The sequence below is a fragment of the Strix uralensis genome, chromosome 2, assembly GCF_047716275.1.
Source record: "Strix uralensis isolate ZFMK-TIS-50842 chromosome 2, bStrUra1, whole genome shotgun sequence".
Taxonomy (NCBI): Eukaryota; Metazoa; Chordata; class Aves; order Strigiformes; family Strigidae; genus Strix; species Strix uralensis.
The window spans coordinates 57,845,334-57,859,284 of record NC_133973.1 but is presented as its reverse complement, the minus strand read 5'-3'; the positions used below and the strand labels follow the sequence as shown (position 1 = coordinate 57,859,284).

The 13,951-nt window shown below is 37.6% G+C and overlaps 1 protein-coding gene across 5 annotated transcripts in view; it reads left to right on the top strand.

Moving 5' to 3' along the window:
- Positions 1-12,349, top strand: part of STS (steroid sulfatase) — a 115,011-nt gene extending 102,662 nt beyond the window's left edge. For all 5 annotated transcript variants that reach the window (XM_074858872.1, XM_074858875.1, XM_074858871.1 and 2 more), the window contains one exon: positions 9,050-12,349. In XM_074858872.1, coding sequence (XP_074714973.1) covers positions 9,050-9,432 — 383 coding nt within the window. In that variant the 3' untranslated portion in view covers positions 9,433-12,349. The remainder of the gene's footprint in view (positions 1-9,049) is intronic.
- The last annotated feature ends 1,602 nt before the right edge of the window (positions 12,350-13,951 follow it).

The window sequence follows — 13,951 nt, the reverse complement described above, 5'->3', positions numbered from 1 at the left end:
GAGGGTTTTTCTGCATTTGCCTCTTCTGTTTTTTAGTCTCACAAGCTCCTTCACTTCCACAATTCTCTCTACAGAAGTCTCTTACTTTACAAGTGGGTTTTTTGGTTTTGTTTGTTTTGTTCTGTATTGTTTTTTAAGATCTCTTTGGCTTCTTTCTTTGCTCCTGGTTTTCTTCTTTGATGATACCAAGAAGACATACCTTTTGAACTGCATGAAACATCTGAGTCACTTATTACCTTTTGTTGCTGAAGTCATTATGATCTTTTCATCTACTTGAGTATTGAAGATACTTTGTTTCCCCTGTTTCCTAACTTGCTTTGTAGACACCACCTTCACTCTTCATTTCCCTCCTTGGTTTATTTTTTTTTTTTTCTCTTTCTCTACCTGATTTTGCCCATTTAATGGAGGCACCACAATCAAGAAAAGCCTCCAAAAATCCCAGATCATCTCCCAGATCCCTCGCTTGTGTTCAGGGTGTCAGCTGCAACAGCTGGAGAAAGAAGAACAAGCATCAAGCGTCATTTACCTAAACTATCTCATTAAGTATTTTAATTTGCTATCTTGATACTCATATCAGAGCAGCTGGAGCTGAAGTTGGGTGACACAGTATGGGCATATTATTTGGTAAGTGTGAAATAATGTAACCACCGAAGGGGAGAAGAGCATTTCTAGTTTGAACAGACACCACAAAACTGTTTATATCAAGCTCAAGAAAATCGATATAATCAACTGATACACATTTCTGCTAATAATATTCTAAGTAGGAAAGTGTTTCCCCCCCAACAAGTATGACAAATACTGATACAGCATTTTCTTGCCTCTGCTTTGCTCTGTGACAGTGGCAGCAGAGTTATTGTTAGGCTCAGGCAGAGCTATTTATGCCCTGGGACATGCAGTGCTTCACTCCCTACCAACGTTCCCCTACTCACTCTGGGAGAGAGAGACAAATAAAGGAAGGAAAAAAAATTAAATCCTGTCCTTTTAAAAAAAGCATTTACCTTATCCTTATCATGGAAAGAACATAAACCCAACTTCCTAGTCCAGTTGGTTAAGTTGAAATGAAGTAGAGACCCTTCTCTTCTTTTTCATTCTGTTTTTTGTCTTATTGGCACTTCGCCTTCTCCTGGTTTAGACTGCAAACTAAGGGGCAGGAAAGGCAGCAAGATGGAAGGTACAAGACAAACCTCCTGTACACCAATCCAACGAACCATTCCTTATTAAACATGCTTCCCCTCCCCACCCCCAACCCCCAAACAAACAAAACCCTCAAAAAACTTGATTTGAATTACTTCATGCATGACTAAACAGTTTAGTAGCCAAAATTATTATGTATTAATTAAGTGACAGACCCAAAACAACCTTTCATCAAAACGATGCTGACCTCTCTAAGTCCTCTGTAACGAACAGTTAAAATGTATTAATCTCATCAGCAATCCCAGGAGACCCTTCTCTGTTCTTGTTTTTAGTAGGAAGATTTTAGCAGGTTATAGCACTTCAAAAGTGTAAAGCCTGTTTTTCACTACGCTGCACACATGCATTCCTTAAGTTGGAAATCAGGAGGAGAGAGTCAAGGTTCTTTCCCTTTTCCATCACTTACTGTCATCTGGCCAATAGCCAAAGATCTCTGCATCCATCTTGCATACCACCAACTCAGGAAAATATTCCCATTGTTTTCCTAAAACTCTTCTCTTCAAACTCAAACATTCATGCTGACTGGAGAACTACAGAATGAAGATTGTTTTTTGCATAGAGCTCCAAACAGGCAGGCTGTTTGGATTTCTCTGAAATACCTTAACCTTGAACAGATCCATGTGAAAACAGAAAATAGACTTCTAGAAATTTTCTTAGGAATAAATTTATATAAAACTCCCCGCTGATTATTCTTTAAGAGAACATCCTGTGATATGTCCTTTTGGTGTTTAGGCTTAATTCAGGATTTTGAGGGATTTTTGCACTATTTGAACATACACTCATTAATCACATTATACTGCATCACAAACCTTCAGTAAACTTCTGCATTCCATTTCCTTAAATCTATTGGTTCTAAATGATAGACTCATAAGAACCCTAATGAAATAGGTTTAAACTTTTCTATGTACCTCAAGACTCAATTTCCATCTGAAATGCTGGATATTAGCACACCCCCAAGCTATCAGGTAATATCCTTCTTTGTAGTTCTAATTAGCTTAGTATCTGCACAATTTTTCCAACTATTCTTTCTAATAAAAAAACAAAGGATGCAAATTCCTATTTACCTTCACTATTCACCCTAAGGTTTAACACCATCTGTAATCTTTTGCTGGTTTCAGATTCTGGCAGACATGCATTTTCTAACAGTGGGACAAAAAATATTGCCATATATTTCAGATGCTAAACTACACATACTACAATATTTACAATAAAAACAAAATTCAGTCATTCAGAATTATTTTTTTTAATATCTAGGACTGACTGATGCTGAGATGTTCGAACCATATCACTTAGAAAACGTTGCTTTAACTCAATATTTTTACTCTGACAGAAGGAACCCCTTTGCTACATTGTCATTTATGCTTAACTAATTCAATTTTCAAAATAAAACAAGAAGATTTTTTTCAGAATATTTCCTAAGTATTTTAGTATTTTTTTTAAATAAAAAAAAAATTCAACTATCCGAGATACCTGTAAGGAAATGTAATTCACCTTTGTCCTCAACTTTTTAAAATAAAACAAATTAATATTCAGTATTCTTTGACAGTGCACAAATTTCCAGGCTACTACTTTACAAAATTTTTACTTTTCACTTCTAAAGTAATTTTACATGGTTATTTCTTTCTTTTTAGATGTACTTCTTGCTATTTAAAGGCTAAACATGCTATCAATTTTCATATTAATGATTTAGAATACTTCATTATTATTATGTGTGTCGGGGGGGTTTTTGACATACAAATTTTGAAAAATGACTGGAGATACTTTATAAACAAATTCCTGGGGATGATTTTGATTTTGGTTGGTTCAGACTTGTTTGAAAATATTTGCTGAAGTTGCTTAGGACTTCCTTTGCATCGTCTTGTACATCTGCTCAGTATCAGGAAAATCACTGTCTGAATCTTGCAAATTCACTCAGAATGATTGCATCCTCTTTATGTAAGAGAGTAATGACTGTTCTCAATTTATTTTCTGTTAATAAAATGTGTTTTTGAAGGACAGAAAGAAAAAAGACAAGTCACAGTTCTGAATAGGTTTCTCTTTGGTTTTTGCCATCTTTGGCGAAGTGGCTATGCTTTGTTACATTCTTAAGTGTGTTGCTCTCTCAGTTCTTACCTGTATATCTTAGAGGGTCCAGTGGACAACCAATACATGCAAATCAATATTTTTCCCACAAGCAATAAAGTAAGGCTTTTCTGTTTTCAAGGACTTTTGAATATATGTTGGAAATGACCAGTAATTTTTTTTTGTGCCAACATTAACTTCTGTCTTCATCATGTCATCAACTGCTGCTTGGATGAACTGAAAATTACATGAACCATTCAACAAGTAGATAGAGTCTTCTAGCAAATCTTTAGCAAATGTCTGGATTATATGCATCAAATTACTATGGATGGAAGCTTTTTTCTGGGGCAACATGTATTCTTCCATGCTGTTAACTAAAATTTCCAAATATGAGGCAGAACACTGCATTATAGCACTTCCTATTTTCACAGAATAGTTTCTATACCCACAGATTCTTCCCATTTGAGACTTTTCTCAACAAGAAAAGAAAAGATTTTAAATAATCAATTTTTTGGGGGATGATGATGAAGAATTAAGGAAAATAATTATTTGTCAGCTGCTACTGTTTCAGCACGTAACCTTGAATTTTGAGCAGAATTCAGTGGAAGCTTCTCGTACCTGCACTTTAGATAATGAGCTCAGTCATGAGATTTCTGTCTTGACTTCAGCAGCCTGAGCATTATTTCACTGTGTCTCATATTTTTCCTCCAGCAGTTTTTCAGTATGATTATTAGTTATCACCAATGTGAGTTTCTATCCTTAAGATTTTAAAATCACTGCTACTACTGGATTGTTTGTTTGTTTGTTTGTTTGTTTGTTTGTTTGTTTTTCATGGTTTTAACTCAAATACTGTATGTTCTGCACAGTTCTTTATGCAGGAGCTGATTCTCTTAAGCTAACATTATGTCTTTGAATATCACTCAGTTATTCTCCACCTACACTGGGACATAATGTGATGTCTTTTGACTGATGTAATAAAATAACATCATAAAATAGCCAGATACTTAAACCAAGTATCTAAAAAAATACAAATTTACACTGAAGGAACAATAAAGTTACAAATTTTTAAACTCAAATAGCAGATTTTTATTAGCTGTTTGAGGAATGTACACAGTCATAAAAAGAATATGTATACTTTCTTTATAGTAACCAAACAGTATTCTCTATGTGCCATATATAGTTCTACAAGAATTTAGCAACCAAAACCTTTTCTAAATTGTTAAATTATTGAAAAGTTGAATGTATACACATATGTGATAACTACTTTATGTAAGATTAACAGAGAACCTAACAATTCTAAATGTTTCTAAACATATAGGAAGCAGGAAGAAAGGATTCAATCTAATAACAAGAGTTACCTGAAGAATGTCATTTTCAAGTGAGTTGCAGGTTTCATCTGCTACTCTGTAGAAATGTTGAAGAGCGTGAGTTAGAGCGTGGGAGCTGACAATGGCTGCAGAGCACACTCGAGATACAGGAAAAGTCTGTGGGCAATTTACATTGGTACTCTACGACAAAAGGGTTATGCTCAAAGGCATCTGAAGTCAAGGAGAGACCAGGTCCCCAATTTACAGTGAAGAACAGACTTGTTTAACTTGTTCTACAGAAAGAAGAAACAAAATAGGATGAACAAAGGAGATGACAGTAGCAGCAAACCTATAAAGCTACTGTCATAGATTAATTTCAGTAAAAATGAGGTCCAGGCAATAACACAGCAATAGCTTCTATTCACTTCGAGAACTGCTTATCAGAAAACACCATTTAGCAACCAGTGATTAACAACAGCGCTATTATAACAGAAATGACATCACTATCCAGGGTGTCACTTCATCTTGAAACTATTAATATATTTTACTGAGAGACTTTTATTTAATCTCCTGGCTGCTACCTGTCTGTTGGAGCTACAGTTGTCTGTGTGAATATGAGAGGATAAATAGATGGGTGAAGGATCAGAAGAGAAGTCTGTTAGGGAGATTGAACTCTGAACAATTATTTTCTTATAGCAGATTTTCTTGAAAGAATTGCAACCTATTTTAATTGGAGACTATTTATATGTACAACTTCTGTAGTTTTTGTTTTTCTTAACATGTGAAGAGAGAGGTATTCTGAGAACTGAATAGGTGAAATTGTTGGACAATTCAAAGAGCTGAAGAATCGCAGGAAAAATGAACGCTAAATAAAGTAGCTGTGAAGCATTGGGACAGGATCTTGAAGGGTGCTTCAGGCTTAGAGCTTGCCTGCTGTTTTAGAAGGGACCTGATATACTTGACTGTGGGGGAGCCCTGACAATTTACTACTAACTTCACTGAGGAAGAGACATATAGTTATCTTTTTATATAAAGAAAGTTTGCTATCCAGATCCTTTGAAGAACAAAGGTACTGTTAATTACTGAGAGATTAATTTGATCCTTGTAGTTAACCCTCAGACAAAATGAGATTTTATATCATCTGAGAAAGACTGGGAGAGAGCTCTCTCTTTTTAATATCAAGCCTTATACAGTTCATCAGCTTTACAGATTAGAAGTCTGACAGCTCTTTATGTCTCCTAGTATATTACATTGGCTGCTCCATAGCCACAGACACTGACAGATATGCTATAGTTTTTACAATGCTTAGGAATTCTGCACTGCTGTTCCTCCAGCACCACAGGAAGTTCCAGATCCTTGCTGAAACATCACTGCAGTGCAACAGATGAACATTGCACAGTAACAGATTTTGCTCTTCCAGAGCTCAGTGTTTTGTGCAGCATTATCATGACATTATATAGCTACATAGCTGATAAACTAGCATCAGCTCTTCAAAACACTAACAATGTGATTCAGACATGATGTAATGTAATACATGCCCTGTCCCCAAACCCACGCATGATTTTGCAACATGCTGTATGCTCTGTATATAGGCACACCTGAAGAATTCTTTATCCTTTAGGGAAAAAAAATCATGGTACCTCTTCCTTATTTATTTCTTTCCCCATGTGTTACCTATATGAGCTGCTTGTACCAACTTGCATTAATTCAGAATCTCCAACTTTCTATTGCTATCTGCAAGTCCTTGAACTGGACTAGTGCAACACCAAAAAAAGTTGACTGAAAATTCATTTTCAATGTCATTCAGCACAAGTATACCATCAAAGATAGATGTGTGGTAAGACAGCCTGACCACAAAGTTCTCATGTGCATGGCCTTATTAGAATTGCTTTTAGTTGACATTTTAATAGCTATATAAATTTTTTCTGCTCTTCTTGTATCAAGGTGTTATAGTGTCCTGAATCAAATTCTTAGGTGGAGCAATTGTTGCATGGTCTACAAAAGTATACAGTGCACTGATTAATAAAGCCCTTTGGCTTTTTCTGTTCTTCATTGTCTATCTTGCCAATTAAACACTTTTAGAGACCCTGAAGGAATTAGTATAGAATTACATACCTTCCCAGAATGTAAATTCTAAGTCTCAGTAAATGAGAGGCATATTTCTGCTCTGGGAAAAGTTCCATGCATAAATTCAAAGAAATTTAAGGGGGACTGTTAGATCTTGTTTGTTTATTTTAATTCTGAGAAAACAGCAAAGATTTCAAGAATCAAATGAACCTTTCAAAATGTTATTTGAAAGGTAGACAAAGGAATGCTCCCTTCCCTTCCCTTCCCTTCCCTTCCCTTCCCTTCCCTTCCCTTCCCTTCCCTTCCCTTCCCTTCCCTTCCCTTCCCTTCCCTTCCCTTCCCTTCCCTTCCCTTCCCTTCCCTTCCCTTCCCTTCCCTTCCCTTCCCTTCCCTTCCCTTCCCTTCCCTTCCCTTCCCTTCCCTTCCCTTCCCTTCCCTTCCCTTCCCTTCCCTTCCCTTCCCTTCCCTTCCCTTCCCTTCCCTTCCCTTCCCTTCCCTTCCCTTCCCTTCCCTTCCCTTCCCTTCCCTTCCCTTCCCTTCCCTTCCCTTCCCTTCCCTTCCCTTTTTCCCCAGTAAGACTGTGCCACTGCTGCTGTCACAGCCAGAGACTTTTAAAGGCTTCCCCATCCTATTGTCTCTGCCAGCAAGTCACTCTCAGCCTTTAAAGCTCATTCCCCTTTGCTGACTTCCAAGCAGCATTCAGGGTTCTCCCAGTCTAATATGTATAATAATCATCACCCCTCAGACCCTGATTTAAGTGCAGACTAAGTGAACTGGAAGTATCCAGGCTCTGTGATTGAATTGGTTCCTAAAGGAAAAATCTCTTATAATGAGAAAAATGCTGTGGGATAGAAGAAGCTGTAAAGAATCCTAAGGTCACCTACTGTCCTTTAAATTCATGATATAGACTAGAACGGAAGTCTGTGACTCTTTAGTCAGCTGAAACATTTCTTTCTTTAAACCCATTTTTGTCTTTAAAAATTGAGTGTGATGTAGTTACATCACGGCATGTACTAGTTAATCTCTACCATTCCCACATTTTCCAGTGCTTTCCATTCTGTTGAACTGATGAATTGATTAAAGAATATTAACCACTGTGGCACACATAAATCTGTGACAATCTGCTACTAGATTAACAAGCTTTCTGTGAACTTAACAAAATTCAACAATATACCAAAAACAGTTTTTCCCCCAGTATTTGAAAAAATAAGGTGATACAAAAATTGTTTTTTGCAATAGGATGCTGAGAAATGTAAATAAGTGATGAATAAGTATTTCTCATGTCTGTATACACTCAAACGGGTAGGTAGTCTGACATCATAGACCCCAGTTGTTTAGTATCCTACTTTTGTTAAGAATAAGGTACAGATTCCTGACTCTAATTAGTTATTCTCTGGTCCATTTCTGGAGAATTGTATGCTTCCCTGGCTGTGGGAGGACACTGTGCTTCCTTCGAAGTGCCTGTCTGTTCCTGCCGTCCCTGTCTGTTCTATGATACTTGAGGAAAATAATAACCATTTTTTGTTTACTCCTTTCTTGTTAAGTATTTTTAGATTCTCCAGTGTACCCTCTGTTCAAGAGTGCTTCTTGAAGGAACCAACTCATATCTGCCTATTCTTAATCCAGGAAATAATTATTATTTTTAAACAGTGAAAATACTGAGTGAAGTTACACCAGTGCAGACAGTTCAGTTTATGTACACAGCAAATTAAGCTGAGAGAGAATGACCAATCTATAAATGAAGACCTTTGGTTCCCATTTTACAAAGCAGAATGTCACAAAAATTGCACTACTGTAACACTTATTTATTTTTGGAAAAAACATCTATAGGCCTAAACCAGGAGTTTAGCATCCATTATACCTTTTCATATCATCACATTTAATAAAATGAGAAACTCTGTCTCCATGTATTTGCAATGAAAGCATGTGATAGAGGGCAATGGGTTAATACAACAAAAAGAGAAAGAGAGAAAAAGGTAAAAATGAAAATATTTTGATTAGCAAAATGAGAAGCAGATGTGGTCCAACAGTGTCTGGATATGGTCAAGGGGTAAAGGTACATTTTAATAAGTCTTGAGGAAGACAGTGCAATGGCTTAGTAAATATTTATGCAAATCTTAACACTGTTTATGTAAAAATATAAAGTTCTTTTGAATCTTCTATGATTTCGTTAATCAGAATTCTTCCAAGGGAATGAAATGATCATAATTATTTCATAAATGTGTGTAGCATGAAAATTGCCATGTCTTGCTTATTTTTGTTTGCTCAGTTTCGTTTTACTCTTTCAGTATATTGCAGTTCCTGTAGAGAGTGAGGTTGTACCAAAAGACTGATTTCCTGTGGTGTAAATTAGAGTTTCATAAGACTAGGGAACTTTTAGTTTGTCATTTTATTACCAGCTGGTTTATGTCTGTAAATTGCAGGTGAATCTGTCTGGAAAGTCTTCTTCTTCACTCCAAACTTCAGTCCTGAAGACTCCAATGGTTGCTATGATTCGCATGTTTGCTTCTGCCATGGAGGATTCATCACACAGCATGATCCCCCACTGCTCTTCGATCTCTCCAGAGACCCTGAAGAGAAAGTCCCACTGACTCCAGAAACGGAGAGCCGTTTCTACGAAGTCCTCAGGGTCATACACCTAGCAGTAGACAACCACACCAGATCCCTCCATGCTGCCCCTGACCAGTTGTCATGGGACAACCTTCTCTGGAAGCCGTGGCTCCAGATGTGCTGCTCATCTCTCTTTCAGTCTTGCTACTGTGACTATGACTCAGAAGGGAGCCTGCTGGAGATGCATTCGGGATAAACAAGCTGCAATTTCCTGTCAGAAACTGGAACAAGAGAGTGTGGGTAGCTGACTTGAACCACTGCAGTACTAGCTTTCAGTAGGTTTTGTTATGTAGGAGGACCTGTCTTCAAATACATCATTGCAGTAGAAGAGAATTTCAGTCAAGAAAATGTGCCAAGAAAAGGAGGGCAAGACACACCTTTTCTGTCTTTATAATGCAAGAATCAGTGTGAAGCACATGTTGCCATCCTCGTTGACAAATGGGTAGGCTGTAGGTATTTTCTAGATGAGATTATTTTCTAGACCTTCAGCTTCAGCTTTTTTCTTACACAGCAAGGAATTTACCTGTAGTTTCTGTCAATTACAGCTAAAAAAATCACATTTTCCTGTCCCTTTAGCTCAGTGTTATCCACCATTAGTAGGACATAGCACCAAGTAATTAAAAATAGAGAGATAATAGGGGAGAGGTCCACCTGTAACTATAATTTGGTAACTGATAAGTAAAGAGCAGACCTGTAGCAGTATCTCTATCAACAAACATCACAGATATGAAATAATAAGCCGATTGCCAACAATCTAACATTGCATGTGCCATAAAAATGTAAACAGATGTTTAGGGAAAATCTGCATCCACATTAAAATGGTGCTCCCTAGCTAGTGTTCTATTGCATGGCAGCAACCTTTGTTTCAAAAGGAAACCACTTCAAGTGCACGAGTTGTGTGCTTGAGTGAATACATATATGTGCAAGCCAGATTCATAACCCCCAAACAACCCCTAAATCCTTCAGTCCCTGATACAGACACATCCTTATGGTCATAGCCCAGTTGCTAAAAAGAAAGATTTGGTCCATGCTTGATATCTGAGTTCCAAATTCACATGATACCACAAAGATATCTTTCACTATCTATATACCATACCTGTTCTTTCACTGATGAATGTGGTGTACATTACAAATAAATAAAATTTGCTCTTCCTTTAAATATCTTTGCCATCATTTAAGTTCTCTGAATAGGATCTATCATTTTCTAAGAAGAAACTTGGTCTTGAGCACATAAGCCAAATATAACTGTCTCAGTTCTTAGCAAGGCCTTGGGAAATCTACAGTACTTCAGGGCTAATTTCTGTATCCAATTTTATCTGCATCTTATTCAGGCAGATTTTCTTTTCACTCTACAGGCAGGCAAACTATTTTCTTTGGCAGATTGTACCAGAGGAGAACATATCAGCAAAATACTAAAGTGATTTGATGCCTGATAATAGAAGGTGACTTGCTCCTTATCAGAAAACACTAGTTAATTCCAACATTATAATGTATTAAAATCTGTTTGGTACAAAAGTGATCTGTGATGATAGTAATGCAATATCTTCAATCAGCCAACATTAAGGTTGTGACCTGGTTCTTGGGAGCTATTGAAGCCTGTCCTGTAAAAATATATTGTGATATATGGTATATTTCTCTGTCTGTAAAACCTAGGCTTTATTTGATTTTTCTGCTACAGTTTAATTCAAAATTTAATTCTTCACAATATCCAGATGCCTGTCCTGGGAAATGCTGTACTCTTTCCTTGAAGTGCTATTTTTGATGTTTCACTTTGTGGTCATGCTTGTGTATCTTAAGTATGTGCTTTGCAAGCTCTCTGTAGGCAGCAAAGTCTTGTGTATGCTGATAGTTAGTCTGACCAGGTATTTCCCTGATAACCACTCAGGACTGTTTATATGGTACCCAGAAAGCTTTCAGATGGCCATTCATGTGGCATAATTCCCTCTTTGCTTTAATTAATTGCTGAATGTACTACATAAACTTAGGAAGAAAGATGCCTGCAATTTGAATACATGTACTCTTCTGCAGTAATAGTAGCTGCCTCTTGACATCACATCAGGATCCATACATCCCAAAGTTTTGGTTCCTCACCATGTGGCCCAAGAACCCCATGGGGCACGGTGCTGGTGCCCGTGTGCCTCACCCCGCAGCTGGTGGGCAGCCTGGGCTGCAGCCAGGGTGCTGGCTGCCCTGGCACTGAGCACCACAGCATGGGCTAGATGCTCTCTAGAGCTTCCGCAGCTCTGCTGCAGCTTACACAAAACTTTTCAAGCAAATATTCCTGCTGAAGCATATGAGAGAAAACATGTTGTGTGTTAGGTATACAACAGTAACTCAAACAAGGTGTTTGGTGTCATTGGATCTGTTTTTGTCCCATGGTTGCTGGACTGTGACTTTAACAGGGATCTCAATTTACATTCTCAAGGACATCCATATCTACTTCTTTTCATCAGGAAAATGCTATGTTGCTATTATTTCTTTTCTTTCTGCAGGTGCAAGAAGTATTTGTTCTGTCAGGCACAACAGCTGTTCTGTGCTGCCTGACTGAGGTATCAAAAATGATGATTTTTCTACTTCTCTGATTTCTTCTTGCCTGAATATGGCCTTTCTTTCATACCATTCTGGCTTTTGGTGCCATCTCTCTAATCTCCTTTCTTAAAATGTCCGCACCTCTCAAATACTTTTTCGCCTATTTCTTTACTACTCAGTTCTCCTCTTTGCTTGTCATGATGGCTATTTTGCCCTCATCAATGAGAAAATGAAAAGTGGGCTTTGTGAAAAGTTTTGACTTTTAGGGCTCCTTGACTCTGCTAACCTCCTGCTTATTTAAGGTCTAGCAAGGATTAACTTTGTGTTCCAAAATCTAAGAAATTAAAACACACCCAAGACACCCTGAGTAATATGTTATTTCTTGTTTGTGGCACAAGCTTCATATTTTCCAAAATATAATTTAGTACACCACTTAATATTTTGACTGAAGCAGTAAAATCTGAAATCCATTTTTACAATTGTTCCTTCAAGAAAGATTCTGTTAAGAATATAATTTTTCGTACTTTATGTTAATGCCATTTCATTTAATGCCTAAAATAAACCTTCCTTGTATTGCAAATGTATTATACCTTTCAGTACCTTCTGTTCTGAAGATGGCATGCCAGATCATGATAATTAAAGTAGTCTTGCTTATCTGCAAAATAAAATGAGAAGCACAATATGCAATTTTTGTAGTGGCACTGCCTGATCTAACAAGGAAAAGTTTTGGTTTTCAGAACAAGTTATTGACAGGATAAACCTGATTCACAATTTATTAACAAGGAAGGCTCAAGGAGAATGTGCTGCTCTGGTACTTTAAGACTGACTTTCAATCTATCATTTCATGAGCATCAGTATTGTAACATGGTACCTATTTGTAGAATATGTCAGTTTAAACTGGCAGTTAAGCTTCAGAGGGAAGTGTATTCCTCTACAGTATTATTAAATGGTATCACATCCTAGTTTGTCACTGAGTCCCTCTATGGGTCATTTAACTCTGTTTTCATTTCCTTCACTGCACCCAAAGAAGGGTAACTCTTTCTCTAACTGTTGGGAATACTGAAAGAACAAAAAATACTTAAAGTGGTAAGCTGGTAAAAGTGCACTTTCTAGTCAATAAGGCACCTTCTTTAGAGAAGGTACAGTTTAAGAGATGGAAAACTAGGAAGTAGGACATCCCCCTATACTAGGAGGTGTAAGATACCCTTAACTTCAGCTTTGCAGATAGGTTCTGTGCTTACTGTTTAGCACTTGTGGGATCGGGGCCTGGAGGAGAGAGAACAGATGGGTAGAAAAGATGCACACTGGGGATTCAGAGAAAGATAGTCACATTTTTCTAATTATATTTATTCTCTCTTTTAGCAGACATTGGAGACTACACGGAATTATTTAAATAACATTCCCCCCTCAGGGACTGGATGTCACAGGTTCTTGGCTCTTAAAAATAGAGATGTCCTGAGTTGCGTCAAAGTAGTGTGTCAGAAAAAAAAAAAAAAAAAAAAAGAAGAAGAAAAAGGGAAATATGAGCCTTGGAGATAGGTGTCAGCTCACTGAAATCCAACTGAAAGTTTGCATAGAACTAAGTGAATATAGTCCATATCCTTCACAACTCAGTGAGAATCATCACTTGCCAGCAATACTTTATTTCGTATTGTGGTAATGTGAGATCTGGGTGTTCAGATGTGTGGACAATGTAGAAAATTTCACAAAAGATGTGACCTGATATAGGAACAAATGGAAAAAGAAAGAAAAAGAGGGCAAGCATAACTACAAAAATCCTGTGTTCTAATAGAGTACATATATTAAAACATAGGGGGGTGACTTACGTTAGGACATGATAGTTCTGTGCATAAGACAGACCTTTTCATCTTCTCTGTCATTTCTCTTTACTCTGGCATTGGCTGTGCAGCATCTGAAATATGCTCTGAGGAGATCACTGTAAAGAGGAGTTCACCCTGCCCAAGCACACGACAAGCAGAGTGGCTGGCCATGTGGGCAGGAGGAAAGTCTGGCATAGCAAAACTCTGCACTGGCAACCACCAGAGACCAAATGTTTTCTGGGGGTTATCTCCAACCTGAAGACAGAGGCCTATGAATTGCTGGTTCTTCTGGGTCTGTCAGGGACTGCAGGTGACCAGGAGGAATGAGGTTACCTCTGCGGCTGGCTGGACTACCGTGTATTCTGC